Genomic DNA, 25253 nt, shown 5'->3' with positions numbered 1-25253 from the left:
TACCTCATTTTTATCAACAGCCATTGTACAGGGTGACTCGCTAGAAGAAATCTACAACAAAATAAAACTGGTAATTGAGGAACAATCTGGTCCCTATATCTGGATCCCTTCCTCTGAAAAGCTCTGAGCGTCCCTTCAACCCCCTGCCTTGGAGTGGGGCTTCCCCACCCCGATCGAGTCCGATCCCTCCCCTTTTTACAGATATGTTGCATATCGAGTTTTATTGTCATCATTCTGTTACTCTTTAAAAACAGGTCTATATCACCATTACCGTGACTGTGCGCATCCCTGCATGAGTTTTTCTGCAATTCCATCGAAGACTGGAAAATGTCATTCAAAATGAATTTTAGATCATTTTAAAAAATGGGGGGAAAAAAAGAAAGGAAAAAAAATCAATTCTGGTCTGCAGAGGGACAGAAAGGATCAGCAGAATGCCCTAAAGCATTTGAAAAATGGGATGTGGAGAAGTTTGCCAAGGGGAATCGTGCAAATTGAAACGACTTGTAAGTGTTTATAAACTTGCATTACGGACTTGGAGGGTGAGCAGACAGGAAGAGACCATTGAGGTTTTTCTATAAGGACTAGTTACAAATTGAACCCCCTGCTGGTACTCTGCTATTCAAGGGATCTTTTTCAATGTTTCTAATTCAGATCAGTGATGAAAGTACAAACTTCTGCTCACAATTATCACAACCAGCTTGCTATGTGATTGGCTGCCAGCAGTTTGTGAAGCAGCCATTCAAGATTTCTCATCTCTGGAGGTGGGAAGAAAGGAATTATGGGATGTAAATCTATAAATTTATATATTGAACAGGAAGATAGATTAAAATCCAATGGAAAGATGATTTTACTACATATTAAAAAATACACATTGTTTGTTTTACACATCATGAAAATTGTCTGCATGGAGGGCTTTCTGACTTATTTTTTGAAGCTGCTCTGAATAAGGGAGGAGTGACCTGGGGTCCTTACAAAATCCCAAGCTGCCTTACAACTAAAATCTGTGAAACTGCCACTAGGATGGCTGATTGTGCAGCTTGTATCTTAAGGCTGCTGTATTTTCACAAATATTTCAATGGCCCTTGAAGATGAGTTGATTCTCCCTACAGGCAAAGGCTTCATTGTTGAACCAGTGGGTTAGAATCTTATCTGCATAATTGAGTTTGTTTTCTGGGGTATCCTAATTAGGGTATGTCTTACAAAGACGATGAAATGACAAATACTCAAGGTCACTCAAATGTTTTGGCAGTAACGCAAAAATTGCAAGTCAAAATCTCCAGGCATCCCAGTCCCCTTCTTCAATGCTACAGTGTGTCTGCACTATTACAATTGTTTTAGATGCAGATCCTTACAGGGCTCACACCTGCCATATTCAGACAAGATGGTTTTGTGGTACATTCCTCTCAGCTGCTTTTTCTTTACTGTCTCTTTTTAACATTTTATTTTTTATTATTATTGGAACAGCAGCCTGAAAACGGGTAGAAAAAAGACTAATGGTAATTAATTTTCAGTAATCTTAGAACAAAAACCATCATGTTTATTTTATTTAAGGATGGATAGGCCAGCTCAGAACCTGTACTGATACACTGTGTGTTCAGGTTGGGGGAGGCAGACTATTGGAGGAGGGGGGATGTCACTGTAACTGAGCGTGGTGTACAACTGAAAGGGAGTGAAAAAACAAGCTTTTTGAGAGGGATTTTCATCAGCCTAACATATGTATTTAGTACTGCCTTTACCAACTTATTTTATTTTGCATACATATCGGTATAAATCATATATGCTGTAAATCAGTAGATAACAAGGAAGTGCTATATTATTGACATACCAACACAGTAAAGAGCCCATACAGTTACTTGTGACATCTCTACTGAATTTAGTGCTGAACAGTGTACCTCCTTTATAACTTGGTTTCCAGTTTGTTGATGCCTCCCCCTTGCTTTATTGGAACAGCATTATTAAATAAAGTGAACTTCCACTTTCTTTTGAAGGAGTGGATATTTCACTGTGTGAGCATGCAGGGTATTCACAGGGCCAAGATATATACTGTAATCTGCAGGCAATTTCTGAACACCTCTGTAAAACCAGCTGTAACTAATGTTAACACAGTTCAGGGACTATAGAGAGGGAAAAGAGCCATTATAAATTGCTTATAGACTGTTCAGGAGGTTATTCTAGCTGTAACATTCACCTTGTGTAAAGACTCCCCACTCTTGTTCTTGCGATTCCAAGAGTGAGAATCAATGGAGGGAAACAAATTTCAGGTAAGTACACTTTTCAGTTAGAAGATCTGACAATACAGACACATGTTAAAACACTACTACCCTGTAAACAAAAACTCCATCCCACCGCTGGCCTGTCTGTTGGTTATTTAGTTATTTTTGGACTTGTGGGTAACGGTAAAGGCTGATACCCACCAGATGCGATGTGGCAAGGAGAACTGCAGCGATGCGTCAAAATTAATAGAAACTATACTTTTGAGAAGTATCTTTCAAACCTCAGGCGACGCAGGAGTTGGGCAAAGTAAATTGAGTCCTATTTTTTGCGGTTTGACGCGTCGGCTAGGGTATTGAGCAATTGGAGCAAACAGCTCCAATGCACGTGATCCAGCACAGTGAGGCAGTATCCAAAATAACAGGAAACAATACTTGTTGAAAAAGTTCCCAGAGCTTTATGACAAGGCATCACAATTATGAAGATACAGATTTGAAAGATAATATATGGGAGTCCATATCGAAGGAACTGGATAAGCCTGGTGTGTATGATTTATTGCCATATATGTTGATATACCGATCCGTGAAGACACTCATCACTGCCACGTCATGTTAATGAATATGTACCAGTCTTGATCATAGTTTTGTCAATAACACTTTTGAACAGCTGTATAGATCTGGCAGTTTTCAAACCTGTCGCTTCTGGTGTGTGGTCAAGTCGCTGTAAAAGTGTCTCATCACCAATTTAAAAAATCACATCGCGTCTGGTGTGTGGAGACCAACAGTAGACAGCATATGTCGTGTACAAAGTTTTAACTACTAATCCAATCCAATTTTTTGACCTGGAAGAATACTGACCTACAGTACTGAGTCTGAACACTGCAGGCTGTTTATGTGTGTCTGTTATTTATCACAAAGTCAACCTATGAATAAATAGCCCAAAGAATACGTATTTGAGGTTACTGTGCTCTGAGATTTAATCTGGCTACTGCCTTTGTGTTCTTTTTGTGAGGGTGCCAGTCTTTGGGCCAGAAGGACTTTCTAAGAAATAAACTGTATTTTTGTCTTTGATTTCTGTCATTGGGTTTTGAGAGTAAAGCTAAGGCTGGCATGGTGTTACACACCGGTCCAGTAACTGCTGGCTGAATAGCAATCCTTGATTGTACGCTACATTATATTTTGTTACAATATGTAACCAACAGGACAATGTTGTGTGGGCCCAGGTACAAAAGGAGTCCTTGTTGTCATGGTTACCAATCAGTATACTGGCCAAGAAGGAAGGTAGCCCTTTTTTAGAATGGACAAAAATATTTTTAAAAAAGAAAATAAAATATGTGACTATATTAGTCATGGTTTCAGTTTACTTAACCCTTTGTTTCCCATTGAAGCAGGGGAATCTGTTAAGTGCTGCTGGATTCTTAAAGTATTTGATGTGTGGTCTTTTGAGGCCTGACATAAAATGGTATTCATGTTTTCAGCCAGCCTGTTTTCGGCATAAACACAGTGACAGGAACATGGCCTGTATTTCACATTCCAGATGTGTTTTTATAAACAGTACGCAATCCTCATGAGTTATAAAAACTGAAAAGGACAAAGCTCCCCTGAGTTACTGATCCAGTGCAAGGGGTAAGCAACATCAATACTCAAAACTGACACTTCTTTGAGGCACCTTTTTAGTTTCATTTTTTATTGACTTTATTTTATTCACTCTGATGCACTAACAGGAAAATGCACTCTTTTTCAAATAATTAATACATTTAAAAAATCATCCTACTTTAGAGCTTCTGATTTTAGTTTTTAACTGATAAAAAAAAGATACCCATCAAAAGCCCCCCCTACCCCTCCACCTCCCAAAAAAAAATGTAATGGGTGTATATCCAATAAACACCAGGAATGGTTACTCAATTCATGTTGATATCGTATCCCCGTCCCCGTGGGGAAAAAAAACAAAAAAACTTTTACCAGTCTTGTTGGGAAATGTCCGCCGCCTTGACTGGAATCGCGCATTGATTCATTCTGAATATGTTAAACTCACCCCAACTACTGAGTGGCAGCAAATTCCTACATTTCTATTGGAGGACTGCAACACGCGAGATTTAGAACATGATGTTCTTGCTCGTGACATTTAAAGCTACATTATAGTACATAGTATTGACATGCTTGTGGAATTTAAAACAAAATTGCAAATTGCACAGAAAAATGTAAAAAAAAAAAAATGCCTAAACACAAAAACCCCAGAAAAATATGCCAGTGGCCATGAGGATTTCATTGTGTAAGACAGCAAAGGAAAGAAGGTACAATGATTGAGTGTTGATGAGTTACTATACATATTGTGACAGAAAAAAACCAAAGTAACCGAAAACAATTTCAAGCAGTATATAAAAAGCGAAAGCCCCCCCCCCCCCCAAAAAAAGCTATTTGTATATAACTTGAAAATAGCTAAAAATAAGCACTGAAAAATGAAATTCATAAACAAAAAGCCCTATTTATAATGTTAGTATTTATAAAGCCCTATTTATAATGTTAGTTGAAAACAATTTACGTAAAGACCTAAATAACTATAATAAATATTAATCTTATATTCAATATACAGTTTTTATGATGTTCTCAGCATAATAAGCTAGCACTGTGATTCCAGTTAAGTTTCAAAACCAGGGGTTCAGAAGGCATTTTCTTTACAGGATTTCTCTCAATGACTGTAACGATAATGAAACAAGGATAACACGTGATAGTGCTATCAGGATTTTCCAGTCAGGAGCAGGGTTGCCACCCTTGCAATTGTGTTTTTACTGACGTACAGACTAAGTGGCATTTTTTTTTTTGTTTTTTTTTTTTTTGTTTTTTTACTAACAAAAAAAAAAAAAAAAAACCATAAAATGTTATAAAATAGGCAATTTTTATGTACTTGCATTTCTTTAGGTCTTGCTATGGTCGTGCATGGACACTTGCAGGCTGGATTGTTTGTTTCGTTGGTTGGAAGCTGGTGCTGTTTTTAACAGGAGTCTTGAGTCAGAATTCATCTATTTGAAAATAAAGAAAGGACTCCACTTGATTTGAACCCTGTTTTAAGAAGAACAGCACAGCATGTTAGTGAAACAGCCCCCTATGCCATCTCACTGTCACCGAAAAGCATCATTGTCTATATGAAATGATCCAATTCTTTGAAAGTAAAAGGAATTAACTTTGAACCGAGTCCTCCAAGGAGGAATAGCACCTAGTGAATTAACATACTGCACCACGTGGCTCCATGTGAGAGTTTGGCATTGCATATAAGATATTATATCAACCACTTTATATTATTATGTTTACAACTGACACCTTGTCCATTTTGTAAAACAGTCTATCAAAAAGGGCAAAGTCTGAGAATGAAAGGAAAACACATGCCCCTAACATGGGGTTTGAATATTTCCATGAACAATCTGCGGGTAAAACATTGCACGCTGGCTGTCTCCCGAGTCTGTTGTGCTTTGGCTACTTGGTTGAAGAACGCATACTAAATTGTTATTTGGCATTCTTTTTATAAATACTTGAGCAATAAAAAAAATATACCATCCTTTTTGTCAATCCAAAATCACAGACTTTTTTTTGTTATTTACAGTATGGACAGTGTTAAATTGTGATTTTAAATAAATAAATAAATAAATAAAATGTACTGACAGTTGGCAACCCTGGTCAGGAGGACGATAGCTTACACAAGCCTTTTCTTAAGCTCTGCTGCCATTTAGTGGACAGTATTGAAAACATAAACACTCTAAAACAAATCTGGAATACATTTCAATTCTTATTTATTTATTTAAATATTTAAGCTCATTTCATTTTAGTTTCTTATAGCAAAATACATATAACATTAAACAGTTTTTTTTTTTTTTTTAATGAAAGATAAGAGCCACAGCATTCCTTATTTACACAGAATAGCAAAACACACTTGGGAGAACAGAAGAATCTGAAAATGAAAAAACTTGTCCTACAAAAACAAATTGCTAAAACTTACTGAACTATCTTTGAAGCATTGCTTAATAAAATACACCTGTGAACAGGAAGACACAATCAGATAAGTTCATTAAGCTTGGTTTAGCCGCCATTTTAAAGTCTATATGGTGGTGGGTCCTCAACATTTGCATCTCCTCTAGCTGGAATCAAGAGCAGCAAAGCTTCAGAAACCCCAGTCCAGGCAGTGCCTACCTCCACATGATGTCTATCTGTATCCTCACTCTTCAGTCACAAGATTGGTCTGTGCTTTGTCTAACCTGTCCAGCACTTCAGTGTAAAGATCTGACATCTGGGAATATAAACAGCACAGCAGTCAGTTATGATTGTCAATTTATATACGTATGTCAAACAGGTATTATGTTCCAAAATCCTGTTATGGTACGACAATGGGTTATAGGGGAGAGGAATGGTGAAGCCACCCTTTACCTGAGTCTCATAGCAAGCCTGCAGGGAGCCCAGGTGTTGTAGGAAGCTCATGCCCAGTCCACACCATTTCTCTGCCTCTGTGTACTGAGCCAGGCTATAGAGCAATATCCCTGTGTGACAGGCTCTGGTCAGGAGCCACAGAATTTCCACTTCAGGGATCTCCCCGTGCTGGTTTAAAAAAAAAGATGAGCACTCAGTAAAATTATAATAATAATAATGACACGCAATGCAGACTCAAGATTAATTCCATCCTTCCGGAAAATGTAATTACAAATGAATGTAGATAAATGCTAATAGATCTGTGAGGAAAGTGTGTGGACAGTCACTGATAAAAACTGTCACATCCATAATCCCCACTATTCCCTTAAGCACTCCTTACTTGCATACTGTAGTTATTAACAGATTCCAGGCGAGTGGTATACTAAACAAGTGCAACTCATGGATTCACCAATGCCTATATTTAAAGCTATTTGTCTTACTTACTGCACTGCTTATTACAAGTAGGGTTTCTTCATAGTACCCCCACACCTCCTCCAGACCCCGGGACTCCACTTCCAGCACCCCTGTGGGCAGCGACAACTGGATCAGACTGTGCTTTTATTGCAACCACAGACCCCATCATTGCTCGCACTGTAGATATTTAATGAAATCAGTAGGATCTAATTTACACAGTACATTCACTGGAAACAGAAGTTTTACACTCCCGTTTCAAATTAAATAAATAAAAAAACACTCATATGGCTTTTTTTTGCATTTCCCCACTTTCATATTCAAGATCTATTTTGTAAAATGGTGTAGTGAGAAATTTAAATGATTTATTCTCTTACCTGCACCATAAGATGTCAGAATCAGGACGCTTCCTTTTTACACAGCGAGGGGAAATGAGCAGTTGGCTCCATTGCCAGTGCTGGACACACAGTAGAGAAGACAATAGCCTGTTTGTATCTGCAGGGAAGGGGCTATCCTTAAGTTTCCAAATGGAATGGGTTGACTTGTATGTTTTTTAATGGATCTCAATGAGTAGGTTGGCCTGCGTGTCTCAACGGAACAGATACCGGAGCTGAAACACATTTAAATAGGAATGAACTACACGTTTTCAGTGGTTTGGGCAAAAAGGGTGACTTTTTGTAATGATTGTTGTAAATTTTCCTTTGTGGTAACTGAAGAAGCAACCACTGTGCCCTGTTAAAATAAATAATTAAATGAATAAATAAATATGTTCGTGTACAGAAAGGATGAGACATGAAGACTTGTCGTACAGACTAATTACATTTGTATAAATGGTACTTACAGGCAAGGGTTTCCAATGTTTTGGTTTCGATCTGCTGGAGCTCCAGCACAGACTCCAGCACTGTCTCCAGTTTGGGGTCATTCCGTTTGGCTCTGGCCTCAAACTCATACAGCAGCAGCAAAGTGTCTGTGGGGTCCTTGGAGAAGTCCCCTGCAAAATAATTCAAGTTACTGTAAAATGTTTTGTTCTTAGAAAAACATTTGGGGACATTGTCATCAAAGTTAGCATGTGAACTATACATGTGCAGCAATTTAGTTTTTTCAATTTGTAGAGATTTACATTCAGTATTGAAAAACCAAACTAGAACTGTGTCACTATTACTCTTCCTTGAAGTACAATAGTTTTCTACAGCATGTATGGATAAAAACTACAGTGCAGGAACACCAAGGGTATTACATTTGAAAGTAAAGGCTACCTGAAGTTTTCAATGTTCTCCACACCTCCCAGCAGATCTGCATGTGTTCTAGTGCCTGGGTCAGGTTTTCAGTCTGTACAGGAAAAGCTTGTGAAGTCTCAATCTCCATTTAACTACAATCAACAACTCAACCAAGTAAAAAACACACCTGTGCAGCCCCTGGTCCCCATCTGCCCTGACTGCTTTCACACTGGGCTGATATTTTATACATGTTAATTCTGTTGATCTGTGATCCTGCTGTCCCTCACAGCAGTGCACTGCCTACCTCCACAACGATGTATATATTTAATGCACAACAGAATACAATATACAAACTTCTTTTAATTCAATGCCTGGTTTCCACAGGGCATGATATGCCCTCTGCTGGCCTAAACAGGCATACCTTTGCTGTTCAGCGCTGACAAGTGACAGTATGGCAGATGCTATATAGTATATAATAAAATATATCATAAAAATAAGATAATATAAAAAATAATATCAACCTGTTCGATGGATTCTGAAGAGATTCTTGCCAGCTCCAAACTGGCTGCTGCTGCCATGAGGAGACAGGTCTTCTGTCCAACTAAAATTGCTTTCTCAGACGGGCAAAACTGGGAAATCTGAAAAAGGGTGTATCATTGGAATGCTGTAGGGACTCAAGATTGCTTTACAAAAGTGGCAGCTACCAACATGACTGAGAAAGATGTGTACATGATATACTGAATAACGTTACAGAATATATTATAATTATTACTTTACCACTATTCAAGATTTTAACATTTCATTAGTCTAGTCTAAATTGTAAAATTAAAAATGCCTGATCATTAAGGGGTTAATTACAAATGGCATCCATTTAAATCACTGTAATAAACTTTAAAAAGACAGAGTTGCAAAACAGAAAAAATATGTTTTTACATATCACAAGGGCGGTTCAAGCGAGACTCTCCTACCTGGTACAAAAGCACAAAGAAATCTCTCATCATGCCAGGTGTGCCCTCACACTGCAAGGCTGAGTTCCAAGCTGGAAAAAAAAATTTACATAAATATTTAAGACCTATAGGTTCCTTCAATGTGACTGATTGCACTTCACCACATTACAGTATTTGCAATAGAAATGCGATCTTTTACTCTTTACCAAAAAAGCTTTGTTCAAATGCAGTGCTGGTGCTCAAATAAAATTAGGGTTGATTATAGTTTCAACTCCATTTCCATTTTTTATAACATCCAACTATGGCTTTTCAGTTTTTAGTTTTGATCACGTGATGCCCCTTTTTTGTTTGAGCTGACTCAGTTCAGTTAAACTCTTGGAAAAGTGTTGCTTGTGAAACAAGTTCACTTTAGTTTTTTCTCCTGCAACTTGATTGAGACTACGATTCTGTTTCATCGATAATGTAAAAAAATTAAGCCGCTCCTTATTTTTAATTCAAACCAAATGCAAACAGTTAGTGAATTCAATTGATTTAATTAAATTTTAATTAAGAGGAAACTATTATTTGCAAAACAGGTTATAACATTTTTCCAAGGTGTCATTAAGATTAAGTCCGGGGAAAGCTACTTAATTGAACTCGCTTTTTGTGTTCAGTTTGAATTAAAAAAAAATAAGAAGCTGCATTTAACACTGCCAATCAACGCTTTTCCAAGAGTTTAAGTCAGAAACAGCTCAATATAACTTTAAAGGGACATCACGTGACCAAAAATAAAAAACGAAACCAACAGCCCAACATATAACATATCCAGTTATAGAAAACAATTCTGATCTATTGCAGGTCCTACCAATTTTCCTGAACCAGTTCGCCTCATCAATCTTTTTCTCCAAACTTAGGCTCTCTCCTGGGTTGAGCTGGGATATTTTTAACAGGGCTACAGGGAACAGGATTCACTATAAATACACTGGATCTTTGGTTAAGGCTATTGCTGCTGTTCCTTATTTTTCTGTTTTAAGCTTGAACAAAGTTTGTTATAGTATACTGCATACTGCAACTTCCATCCAACCATTCAGTAACTACTCATTATGTGGCCAAAATAGCATGTCTGAAACTGTCCAAAATGGAAAAATGAAAACTGCTTTAAGCCACCACCCATACTCCCTACTCATTCTTTCAGCCCTGTGTAACTGGGAGCCATTTGTATACATTTAAAACTAAGCTAACGCAAGTGCAGTCTATGCAGTTAGCATAGGGTACTCTGTTCTGCAAAGTTACTTTCCATTTATATTTCTAACCCACCCATCTTCAGATATGAGCGCAGAATATCCAAGTGAGTATGAAAAAAAGTATGAATACACTAACCAGACTTTTTATAATAATTAAGGGCATGAAGATATTGAAATATTTCCACATATATGGACGCGGATGCCCATGCATTACATTTTTTTGTAAACCTCTAAAAATCCCATTGCATCTGGAATACTAATAAAAACATTCAGAAACACATGAGAATTCTACTTAATGTTTTTTTTTTTTTTTAAGATTTATCACTGTCTGTCTTCACCTGCATGAATAAAAGAAAGGGTTTCTTTCAGAACTCTCTCTCTCTCTCTCTCTCTCTCTCTCTCTCTCTCTCTCTCTCTCTCTCTCTCTCTCTCCATTTGTCCATTGTGAGTCACCTGTATTTTTTTATGTATATCTTTTTTTTGTAACAGCTGTGGTTAGTAACCCCCTGGCTGCTGTAGCCCAGGCAGCTTTAGGAAAGCTGTACCTTGTCCAGCTGCTGGAGGTGCAGGAAGCAGGAAGCCCTGTTTCTCTTCAGCTTGGCCAGGTTCTGGTCCACTTGACCTGCAAAGTAGAAACTCAAGGAATAGTTGTACCACTGCAGAGCCTCAGAGTAGTTGCTAGCCTGGTCAACAGTTTAGAGTTAGTGATACAATTCAGAAACCATTTCATGGAAGGATCCGATTATACTACAGTGGAGGGTGACAGGTGCAGTATAAATATATAATTGTTTGTATGACAATGTAATAATTGTATAGTTAGAATAAATGTGTGCTTAATATACAGATTGTTGTATGGGCTCTTCTATATGCTTCAGCTTTTTTAATGAAGTATCTGATTGGTCTGGTTACCTAAGCATTATAGCTTAGTACTGGCCCTAAGTGGGTTAAAAATCTGCATGAGAAAAGGTTTGGGAACCATCTCTGTAGCTTCCAGACTCTTACCTCAAAGTTCTTGTCAGCTCTATCCCAGAGAAGGAGATGTAAGTGGTTACGCATCTCAAAGGAAAGCTGTTTCCCAGTGTAGTGACCTTCAAAGAATACATATGGGAATTAATTTAAAATGTAATGGCCAATAAATAAAGAATTACTACTCAAGACAGACTACACAAAACAATATTGTTATGGTGTTATTGCTTTTTTAAGTCAGTAAGATATTTCTGGATTACTGTATACCTGTGATGATGTCTTCTCTTGCCCAGCAGCTCCTTCCCCCTCTGCAGTAACACCTTGATGTGCTGCACCCGGTCCCGTCCCGTCCCGTCCCCCGCCCCCGCCCCCGCCCCCAGCTCTGGAGAAGCTTCAAAGTGTTTACACACACTCTTCAGAAATTCAAAGGCAAGGATCTCCCTCATATAGGGAGAAGCAAACAAACACTGACTGTACATACAGTTGCTCCCAAGCTGGGAAGTGAACTCAAATACACATCCTGGTTATAGTAAATGTTGGAAAAGAACTGATGTACTTGAAGCACTTGTAATTACACATGGCTGTTCAGTGCACTAGCTGCCCTATTAATGAATTGTAGCATAACAGACTAACACTGGCAATTGGAAAGCTTTAGCTGGTTAAAATGTGTACACTTTACCTACTGGCACATGTACAAAGGGGATTTAAACAGCTGAAGTGCATAGATATGATTAAAATCAAACAACAAACAAGATTGCTATCACAGTTCCGGTTTTGAAACCACCTGTCTGCATCCATTAGCAGTTTTACAGCAATTAGACAAACATCAAGGGGGACCTCTACAGAGTAACTCTGCTATTGCTAAACTCAAAAAGAAAAACAGACAGAAATGAGTTCTTTATTGATTTTTTTTTTTTTTTGTACAATGTTGGTTTCCTGCTGCACTCTCACAAAACAGTCAAAGTGTAAATAGAAAAGAGTGGCTGTGTTCGTGACTTGTCCCTACAATGACAGCAGTCTCCATAACATATCTGCCTTCACCAGTTTGTCCGGAGACACGCTCTGCAGTTGAGTTTTAAGTAGAGGCCTGCATGATGCAGGGGTCAAATGCAGCTACATAAGTAAACATCATTGTAAACCCATCAAATGTTTATTCTGTTCTTCAGGGTTACAGGGTCATTGTGAATACCTACAGCCTGGTAGGAGAGTACTCGAAACAGATCTTTCTCCACGTCGCCCTTGGGAATTTATAAATCTGACTGTCCATCACTCCGGGTCTTTAGTCTGCCATATAGCAATTCCAAATTCTAGAACACAATTATAAATAATTAGGGGATCGGGTTTATTGTTAGAAATTGGCAAGTCTACAATGAAAGGTCCGAACAGGACAACTGCTGCAGTGCCTTTCACTGCTTCTAAAAGATGATATTTCCCCGCAATTAATGAAAGCAAATTGTATTACAGTATCATGTGCTGTTAATTTGTTATTTGGAACTAGTAGAGCGAATAAAAAACATATATATTGTTGTCTATATATTGCACTACGAATAATCTACACTACGGTAGCCTACAGTCTCTATCTCGCAAATTCTATAAAACGTTTGTTTAAACCCCAAATCTGTTTTATTTCGTTACTGTATATAATTTTCACATCGCCGTCAGTAGCATCACATCACATCAGTAGCGCCGGGATTCCCAGTGTCCCCGCCTGTGGAAGATGACAACCTCTCCCTCAAATCCTGCATTTGGATCATTTCTGCAGTGCTAACAGCTCCCCGAAAGCTGTGGTTTATCTACGGTGGTCTGCAACAAGCTATTGTCCAGGTTTTGTCAGATTGTGAGTATCCCACCAGTTTTAGCAGATTAAATAAAATGACACAAACTAAATGGGCACAGGCCTACTATTAGTACTGTGAATTTAGACCACATTGTATTTTCTGTAACGAGTCACTTATTATTATTATTATTATTATTATTATTATTATTATTATTTAGAGATTAACTAACTTTAACCGACTTTAATGATGGTTCAAATGGTCTATGTACTAAAACATACCAGTAGGTGGCGATAAATGATCAAAAAAAAAAAAAAAAAAAAAAAATGACCAGGGTTTGCACAATGAGTCCTGGGTGATACTCTGCAGTTCAGAATGAGTGGCGTTAATTAGGCAGCCTGAATTCCACTCCACTTTGAGCTAGTGTACAGTAGGACATCCTGCTATATAATACGGAATATATTTTCAGTGCCATAAATGATAACAAATCTAAGAAATATGTAGTATTTAGTTAATATAAACGTACATGCTTTTGAAAGCAATCATTGAATCAGATTATAATTCAGCCATTGTATTATCGTTTTTCTATAACAGTATGTATTTTTTTTTTGGCGGGGGGGGCTTACCTTTTGAGATCTCCATTAACAAGTTTTGTGGATGAAAATACACACCCAGTTAAACACGTGGGTGTGGGCCGCTGTGAGTGTGTATGTGAGCCTGTGGGGGTATGGTTTGGTTTTTACGAACTTTGGTACCAAAAATGTCCTGTATGAGGTTGCAAACAACGGTGCCAGATGATTTGTTGTATCATTTCAAAAGCACTTCGCTAACCCACAATTAACAAACCCCCTGATTATTTTTCATCTGGAGGTGAACCTCCCCAGGCTGTGGGACACAGTGAGATTGGTTACTCTGTTTTTAAGGTAGCTTCTGTGCTACAATAGTGATACAGGTTGCTAATGCAGTACCAGTAATTATCCTGGGGAAAATAGATTGGGAAACTGACTTTCCTTCAGAGAACAGAGTGAAAACTGATCCATGTTTAATTAAATTAAACTCCAATATTATTGATATTGATGTGTTAAATCAACCTAAATCCAAGCTTTGGTTTATTGAATTTAATAAAAAAAAATGTTAAAAGAGTCTATGGCTATATAGAAAATACTTGAATATTGACTCCTGAATATGAAACATTTATAAAGACTGTATAACTCATTGTTAGCAGTCTTATTCTTTAAATAAATCAGCCTCTGTCACACACACACACCCCTATACTGAATACCAGGAGGAATCCTGTTCCCTTGCTGGTAGGTTTTAAAGGGCTGTGTTTAAGTTCGGCCTGATGCATTGCTTCTCTTTGTATTCCAGAACATGCTGCACTCAGTGGAAATCTGTAAAACGGACAAACGACCACAAAGATTAGCTTGACTCATTTGTAAACTGAGAGGCAGTGTTGATATTGGCAAACGCTGCCCCCTATTCATCTTATTACAATTAAACCTATCCACTGTTCTTTAAACTGGAAATTCAATCATCCTGCAGAAAATCCCTCTGACAAGCAGTCTGAGTTTCTTCAGGCTTTGCCAGCTAAGCAACATGAGCCCTTCCAGAACATTCTGACTGACAACTTTCAAAATATTGTGTTAGCAATCCTGTCCCAGTCTTGTGCTTGATTATTCTTTCTTCTCTTTAGGTAATTTGTGACTAATGTTTCCTTTAACGAATACCAGTCTCCAGGTGCATGCCATGTCCAAAATCAATTATAATCACAAGTCTTGCTTTGCCAGTCTCAGAGAAAATTCCCTGACCATTGTTCTTCTGTTGTGTTGCAATGTATAATAACCCCCCCCCCCCCCCCCCCCCCCCCATGAGAGCTAAATTATTCCAAAGTACTTTTCCTCCTTTCCCAGGTCAACTGCCAGTTAAGTAGTGCATTCTGGTAAAGACATGAAGAAAAATGAAGACATGCAGGCTATACAGTGGATGGTGATGCATTGTACAGATAACATGTTTCTGATCTATAAAACGTTGCTCCAGTGCAAAACGTGCACATTCAAAACGTGCATGTTCTTTGAACAGGTTATTTTAATTGGATCCCATTAACAGAATGTAACAGTGTAATAACCATGTTCTTGATCTGATAGTATTCCAAGGAAACCCTACACGCTCTGAAAGGAAACTGGCATGCATTATGTACAATTCTCTGGAACTTAAGTTAAGTATTTGTCTAACTTTATTAATATAGAGTCGAATACAACCATCCCTGTGCAAACATTCCTGTAACAGATTAAAGTCAACAAAACATAATCTTTATTTATCTGTTGCTTATTGTACGTAAATGTAGATCTAAATATAGATTGTTCACCCTTTGCCCCAGAAATATGTGTACAATATCTAATCTAAGGACATTGACCTAGCACCAAGGACGCTGTGTGGTCCAGTCGTTAAAGAACAGCGTTTGTAACCAGGAGGTCCCCGGTTCAAATCCTACCTTGCTCACTCTGTGTGACCCTGAGCAAGTCACTTAACCTCCTTGTGCTCTGTCTTTCGGGTGAGTAGCTGTTGTAAGTGACTCTGCAGCTGATGCATAGTTCACATGCCCCACTCTGTGTAAGTCGCCTTGGATACAGGCATCTGCTAAATAAACAAACAACCAAGTTTGTTTTGGGAGCTTATCTAGTTAAAGAGAGCATTTTACTTTTGAATTCTGCAGAAAATATGATTTCCTGTAAAGCAATTTAGCTACAAATAAGGTGTACACAAGACCACCAGCTAGTTTGGCCATCTCTTGTAATTTACTGACCTTTTTCTTTTTAAAAGAATAGTTTTGTGAAGAAAGTTTATTATTGCTTTAATTTGATTTAAATATAAACATGAAGTCCAACGAAGTCACTGTTAAAATGTATGAAGTTGGCCACGTTCTTAAATTTTCCACTAGCTGTCAAAAGACATTGTAAAAAAACAGCGCTGTTTAAAGCTGGTAGCACAACCATCAGCCTGAATGGGTTACAGATGGGTTGTCTTATAAAACTTTTTTTTAGGCTTGTTTTGGTGAGCAGATAAAAGCAATAATTCAAAAAGCATTTTCCATCTAGATACTGTTAGTCATTTTGGTATCTATTCTCCCTGCTAAACCAAAAACAAACGTTGCAACATAAAACGCCTTAATGTTTCAATTTCAATGTGATCTGTTCAGAAGCAAAAGGTTAATCTGGGGATCCTTTCACTCTCAAACCAACACAATAAAGGAGCTCCTGCATTACTTGTTCACATCTTATTGGAATACAAAATTAAAGCAAACTATTAATAAAAATCAGGTAAAATTAGTTTTTACAATGTAATCACGTGAGGGCTTTATGGGCCTCAAGCCAACTTTTCACTTGACCCACGCTGTGCAGCTTTCAGAACTGCTCCCCAGACTCTACCATCTGGTTACCATAGTTACTACATTAACCAGTTACCCAAAGTGTGCATCAAATATGCATGGTAACTACACAGACTGTGCGAGTGGAACTGTTCATCACCACTTTGTATAGCATTGTACTGCTCAAAACTCCTTCCCGTCCAGCCCCTGCTTCCAGCAATTGTTCCTCATTGCATGCGCTAAATATCATCATACCCTGCGCTGTTTACTCACTCACCATGGTGCACTTGTATTGTGTGGGGGTCTTCATTAAAAGGAAAGAAACACTGCAAATAAGCTTCAAGCACTGAAGGTGCCTCATTCATCCATTCATTCAGCAGGCAAAGGCGCTGGGTGTTTTACAGCATTCATGTTTTACGCTGATAAAGGCGTCAACCAAAACATTTGTCTATTCGAGTAAAAAATTCACTTCTTTGTTGAAACCCTTAGTGTGTAAATGATTGTACCTTGGCTTCACATCTCAAAAGTCTTTACCTCACGTGTATTTCATTCTAGTGTTGGCAAGGACAGTAAACAGTATATGAGCAAAATAAAGGCAGCATTTGGAGACAGGGTCTGTCTCAGGGTCTGTAGTACAGCAGTGCTATAGACCACCAGCAGTAGAACAGCGATAAGCAGTCAGTCAACAGGATGCTTAAACAGGGGAATAATAGCGGCCTGATGACTGCTGGCAGCATATTGTGGCAGCATTTGTTACACTGGTACCCTTAATAAAACATAGTGAAAGCATGGTAAAGCATAGGAAAGCATTGTGAAGCACAGAGAGGTATGGTAAAGCACATTACTAAACATGGCAAACCAGGGTAAACTAATTGCATGGTATAACGCATGAGGGGGAACTGCAAATACAGTGCAAAAATACTGTGACATGAGCTGCTTAGCCCTTTTGGCTAAAGACCTATCTATCAAGGTTCTGAGTGTTAAAACTGACCTGCAATACTCCCCTTTTTAAAAGTGTACCACTGCATTGTTGCGGTTTTCCCATGCTTTTCCCATAGTTACATTATGAATTGACCATAAGTTACCCTGGTTTGCTGTGTTTTTTTTTAATATGCTTTCCAGTACCTTTCTTGTCTTTACAGTGCTTACTTATCTATGTTTGACCATGCTTTTTCACATACACTTTGATATACATTCGCTGTGGGAAACTTTCCATGCAGCTACATTGCTTTTGACACGTAGCACACATTTTGCCACCGCTTTTCAGCTGCTCCTGAGCACATTGTTGGGAAGGAAGTGTTGCAATAAATCTTAATAAAAAAGATCACTTATCAATACGGACCACTAGAATACATGGGACAAAGCCCCCCCAGTGTCACGCCAGTCCAACCCAGACTGTAGGAAAAGGATCTTGGAGCAGGATGCTCCCACGTGAAGGAAGTCCTACCTGGCCAAGACGTCCTGCTGTGAACCCCATTTGTGACACTGTCGAGGTAAACAGTCTGTTTTGCTTCCATTCGGCAGCAGGAGGCTCTTCTTCGCTTGGGATGTTGATGTTTGTTTCAGGAGATATAAATAACTGTGCATCCTGTTTCGGGACTCAAAATAAAAGAAGCCAACTTTGTATTCGATATTTTTGACATTGGCTTATCTTTAAGATTTGTACATTTGTAATGCAACAGGGCGTTCATTTAGATAAATTAAATAAATAAATTGCTGTTTGTATTTTTAAAGTTGCTCAAATGGATGGATCAAAGCAAAGTGGATCGTGGTCGTATATTTAGCATGGAGTCAATGTAACCCTATACCTGTAAAGGTTTGCCTGTGATGCTGTATATGTATACACTACCCTGCCAAAAAATATCAGGTCACCAGCCTTGAAACAGGACAACTGGGAATGGGGCTTCAGTCACCTCTTCTATTTATTAAATATCTTGGTATCCCTGAATAGATATTGGTTCAGCCTCAAAAATAAGCAACAGGATTTAATAAGCAAGACCAGTTTATATATATATATATATATATATATATATATATATATATATATATATATATATATATATATATATATATACAACACACACACACACACACACACACACACACAACATACACACACACACACTCACACATATATTACACCATGGCTTGTGGTTCCTCAGAAATGAATTTCTGCAACACTAGGTGTCAAGGCAGGGCTCACACTCAACGCTGCACTACAGTCCTGGGAGTCATCATTGCAGAAACGCGTGTTATAGAGCACATGCACAACCACGTTATTCTTCATTTGTTTTAAATCAGGGATAGAAAGAAGACTCCCATTGCAGAGCAGTGAGAGTCCATTCCTGGTTTTACTCTGAGTTCAATGAGACTCACCGGAGCTTGTCACCTGTACACTGTGGCTCAGTAAGCTGGTATTAACACCTGGAATGATTGAAACTGCAAATGTACTAGACGTCTTATTTCACATTTGGCGTGCCACTGCACTTACAAGATGTCCTGCACATTTAAAACTTTAATGTTTGTGTGGAATTTGAAGTTTGCGATTCTACAGCTATTTCAGCAGCAACTTATTATGACAGCATCGTCTCAGTTTGGACTAACAGCGTTCAGATAAACTCGAGTGCGCGTCTACTGCAATTACCACTGGGACAAGTGAAATAGCCCCAAGAAAGAGGTGGTTCAAAGACAGGGAGATCTTCAGATAATGTCGTGTGAAAGAAACCGAGGTTCCTCAGTGAGTTGTCGTCGTATTGATCTAGTTGGAATGGCAGAAGGATGGAACTTTACGATGATGTATATTAATCCGGTATTTATAACAGAGTCAGTCGTGTGAAAAGGCTGGTACAGGCAGGTAACACCTTCTCTGAAGAGTATTGAAGAGTCTATGCCATTAGCCTACTGCAAGCGCGCAGCGAGCACAGTGTCACTGTTACATTCGATCCCCCCTCCGGCGCTTATGACGTTACCTCCTTCCTCTGGTTTTTGACTATAAAGGAATTCAGCACTGAACAAACAGCCCAGAGTAGAAAACTGAGAAAAATCCCAAATATGTGACAATGAATGTTGCAAACCACTCATTCAGAGCAGATGTGCACGTTTTCTCCACGTATTTTTTATGCATTTGCCCTTTGAAAGTGAGTGAGACTTGATGGAAATTAAACACGTTTTTTTTTTTTTTGAAGAAGAAAACATACATGCACTCAAACTCATACTGAGGATAAGGAACTCCAGCACCTGCCTGCGAGAAAATTAATTGAAGTCGCTGGATATTTGAAGAGTCAAAGATACAAGACTGGACGTTGCGATATGAGAATATGAATCACAGAAACTATTTCCATTTACGGGAATAGTGGATTTGAGAAAGACTTTTTTGCGCAACGATTCTGTGGTCCAGAACACTGTACTGTAGTGTTATTCGTCTTTTACTGACAGTTACCGTAGAACATCTTCTCTTCTGTGATCAAACAAAACAACGATAACCCATCACTAACGGAATAATTTGAAGCAAAAGAGACTGGTCTACAGTAGTAAACCTGGCACCAAAATGTTCCCAATGGACATTAACGCGTTTATATGCGCTGCTGTTTCTATCTGCCTGGTCGGTAAGTGGAATTGATTATACAATTACAATACAGTACGATGACATTACACTGGGTTCAAGAAGACATTACTACAAAATAAAATATGTACTTCATTAGAGAAAACATTTCAGTAATTATGAGGCTCTGGGTAATCATATACGTAAAACATATGATGAACCTTTATTTGAAATAAATTAAATATATGTTAAACCTACTAATAATGTATGTTAAATCATTTGTATTGGATAATCACTACTTAAGCGCATACGTAGCAATGCAGTTTACAATAATTACAACAGAGTTACTTGTTTGCACAGACACATTGTTATACTCTCTCCGAGGCGCTGTATAAAACAAATATACATTATGAAAATTTTGAAATGTTTATGGGTTGCCTGCCCTGACTATCAAATGTGCTTAATAACATTTAACATGAAACAAAAGCAGAGTGTCTTCAGCTACAACTTAAGATATGGTCTAGAATTAGATGTATTCCTTGTTAGATTTGAATGTACAATTCATTGTTTGTAGACTATAAGGAGAAAACGGACTTCAAATGTACTGTAGATCTGCAGTGTGTTTCGGAACGTTCTGTTCCAACCCAACAATGTCTAGGTCACTTCAATATGTGTGCTTGTGAATAATATTTACGTAGTGTTTTGAACTGTTATTTATAGCAGTAAGCAGAGTGTATTTGCAGTGCTTTTGACTACCAGTAGATGGAGTATTTTCCATGTTTTTGGTTAGAAGTAATTTTCGGCTGCTGTAAAGACATGCACGATGCAGAGTTGTGTTGGTTCTTGTAACCCTGGCTGTTAGGGTCAGCTGTATCTTGAGCAACACAGAGGTAACTTTTTATTTTATTTTATTTTAAACTGATTGCTTACTATTAATGTTCAAGTAATCCATGTGCTCAAGAGCAATCTGTGGTTAGAGAGCAGAGCCTTTCAAAGCTGGGTCAGCGCTCAAGTGCCTCACTTGTGTATATATGCGAAAGTCTTCCTCTTGCCAGCCAATGTGATCCAGCAAGATGGGAATTTTGCTTCAGTTGCTCCGACATGCAAGCTTTGTGCAATAGCGACCTGGAACATGTGGAAACTGGAATAGAAATGTGCAAACATGCTTTATCAATACACGCGGCTGGATATTCCTTGTTAGTCTGCTGCTGTACAGTATGCGGGGTCAAAGATGTGTGCGAGTAAAGCACAGTTAAAGCACAGGTCAGGAAGCATGTTGAAGCAAAGACAGGAAAGCTCAGTGAATCACTGTAAGCTGTGTTAAAGCAAAGCATTGTGACAACCCTAGTCAATCAATCAATCTTTATTTTATACAGCACCATCACAAAGCGCTTTACAAGATGCACTAACAACAAGAAAATCCATGATACTTTAAATACAGAGAAACGCATAATACATGATAAACAGGGAAAAAAGCATAATACATTAAATACAGTGGAAAGTGCACAATACATGATAGTAACATAATACGTGAAATAGTAGCTGCAACACAGTAGCTAATAGCAGACATCAGGTTTAAAGAGCATGGAGAGCAAGCGAGAACAGGTGGGTCTTGAGAGCAGATTTAAAGCAATGAAAATACACAGTCCTGATATAAGCATGAGAAAAGTGTAGCAAACTGTCCGATCACTCAGAGAATATACCGTGGTAATCTTTAGAAGTGATCTGACCTCAAATGGGTAACCTGCTATTGCACTGTACTGGTAAGGGCCATGGTTTTTCAGGGTTTCCGGGAGTAGACCCTTGCTGGTCCACCTAGCTCATGAAACAGTCTCTCATTCAGTGCATTCTTGAATTAAACGCTTCAACAGCAAGACGCACAGGCATAAACCATCCAGACTTTTTCAGGGGCAGGTCTACTCTCCTGGGCCATGGCCATCTGCCAGCTATACAGAGCTCTGATAGCCTTTTGGGGTCACTTAAAGGGGCAACAGCAGTAATATACAATAGGCATAAAGTTAAGTTACTCTTAAAGGTCATACATCAATATATACATTAGGGTTTGTTACAGTTCTCAACAGTTTTTTTTTTTTTAAAGATGCAAAAGTGAGTTTTGCTATTTCTACCCTGTGAACAGTGTACAGTGTTGCTGTATATGCAAGTGCTCCCTCTCAAAGTAAATGGGAGTAACACCAACACCCAAAAAATACAATCTAAACAAAGGAAACACAACAACTCCACTCCTGCGCTCAGTTTTCTTGCTTTGTCTAGTACATTTCCACGTAGATTTCCTTCGATGTTTCCCTGTTGTTCTTAAGCGTGGGAAAGACACTGTGAGGAAGTGGGGAGCAGGTCCGGAGGCACCCTGGAATTGTTCTTGTTTGCAGGGGTCAAGGAAAGCAAACACACTACCTGTGTGTAGAGAGTGCTTTCCTTGGCTTCTGCAAACCAGCCTAGCCTACAGGCTTTATCAGAGCTCCCCGACAGCTTGCAACAATAGACACCATGATAACACAAAAGGAATTGTTCCTAAGCCTTGACTTTTACCAGCAACTATTGTAAATGCACTGCCACCTCTATTGTTCGAATCAAGTTTTACAATGTGAAACGTTGACGACTGCCAGCTGTGAGGAACTGGGCCTGTTCACCAGCAGCACACATAGTGCACAGCAATATTTCTCTGGATATGCACTTGCCCAATTTACAAGAGCAGGTTTGCCGAAAGAGATGTGTAACTGACAAGCACAGATCGACGTTTATTAAAAAAAAATAATGTTACATTTCTAATAAATAAAATCTAATTTGATATTCATTAAACTCTTCAAGGCAGTAGTTGGCTTTTTAACCTTCAGAACAGCTTTGTGAATATCAGACTATTCTATTATTAAAAAGATTTGGGTTTTTGTTAGGTAGTGTATCGCTGTTTATATATATATATATATATATATATATATAATATATATTATATATATATATATATATATATATATATATATGGGACAGTGTGTGGGGAGGACTCCAGACGTCTCGTGAGATTATGTGACTAATACACGTTTACTTTTTTGTGAAAAATTAATGACTGTATTGTAAGGACCTGGTACGTAACCAGTGACTTCATTTTTTGTCACAGTTCTGTTTTGGAATGTTTATACAGCGTATGACACATAGCAGGAAAGGAATCCTGAAAACAGAAGCCTGGCAGATATGGATCAAAATATTCTCACTATCTCACAGCCACTCATTCGTGGGAATTGGTTTCTTGTTCGTAGTGTGTGTCTTTGTGTTTAAATACAGGATTCAGATTGCTTGTGTATAAAATAAAAATGTTGGATTATAAAAGCTAATAAAAGTTCCACATGATGAGGCAAGGCATCCAGAGAGTGTAGAGGTGCAGTGAGGGATGAACCTGGTGGGACAAGCAGTAATATACTGCAGTTCCTTATTTTAACCAATCTCGCTAGATCCATTTAATAACTTAAGAGGCTAATATTTGTGCAATGTAATGTGTAGTTTTACCTGATAAAAGTTGATCATAGTAAAAGCATAGTAAAGAGTAATAAAGCACAGTGAAAGCAGGTAGAGCATTAAAGAGCAGGTAGGCATTACAAAACGGCAAGCCGTGGGTAAACTATAGTAATCATTGGGAAAAGCATGGGAAAGTTGTAGAATTACTGAGCAGATTTGCCATGGCACACTTTCATAAGATGATTCAGTAGTGTAGGCAACAGAGAGAAGAGTTACGGCCACCTGGGTCTGGAGCCGGGTCAGAGAGTGCTCACAGTGTAATGCTGGCATGGCACTGACTATATGGCACCCAGTGGTTCCAGTACTTGCATCACCTGGTGCTTGCACTGAACTGCTCCTCACTTCTCTGTATTCTACTACTGTCTCAGTCATAATTATATTTTCTGTATCTTTTACCTCATGTTTTTTGGTAATTGCTCTTATTTGAACTCGTTCTTATCCATTTACTGTACTTATTACTTGCTCTTAATGCAATTTACTCTTATAACTAAATATTATAAAAACTACTAAATATACTAAAAATAGTTTAACTGCTCTTCGTCATAATCGCTGTCAAGCGTAATTATTTACTGTATTTTTTATTTTCTCTCATCTGAAATTACTTTTATATTTTGTATTGTGATACTTTGTAACAACTGTAAGTCACCCTGGATAAGGCCATCTGTTAATAAACATAATGATATATATATATATATATATATATATATATATATATATATATATATATATATATATTTGGTGAGCAATATATAAAACTAGGGTTAACCTACTAACTCTTAGTCACCGATTTACTGCTTGGATGACGTATCCCAATTAATATTATTTATAAGAACAATGATAGGGTTAATTAACGGTTCTAGCGTTTAACACCACTAATTAGAAAGTAAGTGTGAAATATTTATTATCATATTAAAATGGGACATTATAATATGATAATATGTTGGATATATTAAAGTTCATATAAATATATTATAATATATAAATATTATAAATAGTGACGTCATATTTATAAAAAAGTACTAATTTGGGATGTATGTATATACCCTTTGAAGTCTCTGGGAGCCGGGCGTGTATGTCAGTCTAGATAGATACAGTAGATCAATAGATAGATAGATGTTTACAATAAAGTAAGATGAGTTTGCAATAATCAGGACACAGCTTGTAACACTTTGACAGTGCAGTGGAATTGCACTGTGGAGCTGAATGCTTGTAGTTGTTGGTGTTCATTAATAACAGAGCATGCTTGGGTGTTACAGCAGGACTCTTATCTTGACAGCTGCTGATAAAAGTCACGGGCCAATTTGAGAGACAAAAGAACTCATCACTTTTTGCTCAAAAGAGTCAACTTTCCAGTTTCGGCATGTTTAACATAGCTTTGTCAAGGGAAAGTGTATTTGAAAACAAACACTGGAGGTATATATATATATATATATATATATATATATATATATATATATATATATATATATATATATATATATATATATAAAAACACATCTGAGTATCATTTTCCAGAGATAAACCATGATATTTGTCCTTTACAATAAATAACATCTATTGTGCCTGTCAGTGGGTTCGGTTTTGCTCCAGAGCTGGACCTAATTTTACGGTATTTCATG

At 37.9% G+C, this 25253-nt stretch overlaps 2 protein-coding genes and 1 pseudogene across 10 annotated transcripts in view; 2 read left to right on the top strand and 1 right to left on the bottom strand.

Annotated features, from left to right (window-relative positions):
- The window catches only part of LOC121318846 (disks large homolog 3-like), a 64956-nt gene extending 61678 nt beyond the window's left edge, over positions 1–3278 (top strand). For all 9 annotated transcript variants that reach the window (XM_041255961.1, XM_041255954.1, XM_041255955.1 and 6 more), the window contains one exon: positions 21–3278. In XM_041255961.1, the coding sequence (XP_041111895.1) occupies positions 21–127 (107 nt within the window). In that variant the 3' untranslated portion in view covers positions 128–3278. The remainder of the gene's footprint in view (positions 1–20) is intronic.
- Positions 3279–6113: 2835 nt separating this feature from the next.
- On the bottom strand, positions 6114–12696 carry LOC121317877 (annotated as a pseudogene).
- A 6887-nt stretch (positions 12697–19583) lies between these two features.
- The window catches only part of LOC121318845 (vascular endothelial growth factor receptor kdr-like), a 54154-nt gene continuing 48484 nt past the window's right edge, over positions 19584–25253 (top strand). Inside the window, exon 1 of the mRNA XM_041255953.1 lies at positions 19584–20173. Within this exon, the coding sequence (XP_041111887.1) occupies positions 20116–20173 (58 nt within the window). The 5' untranslated portion in view covers positions 19584–20115. The remainder of the gene's footprint in view (positions 20174–25253) is intronic.

Source organism: Polyodon spathula, chromosome 7, assembly GCF_017654505.1.
Source record: "Polyodon spathula isolate WHYD16114869_AA chromosome 7, ASM1765450v1, whole genome shotgun sequence".
Classification (NCBI taxonomy): domain Eukaryota; kingdom Metazoa; phylum Chordata; class Actinopteri; order Acipenseriformes; family Polyodontidae; genus Polyodon; species Polyodon spathula.
The sequence above is the reverse complement of the archived record's forward strand: the minus strand, read 5'-3'. Positions and strand labels throughout refer to the sequence as shown.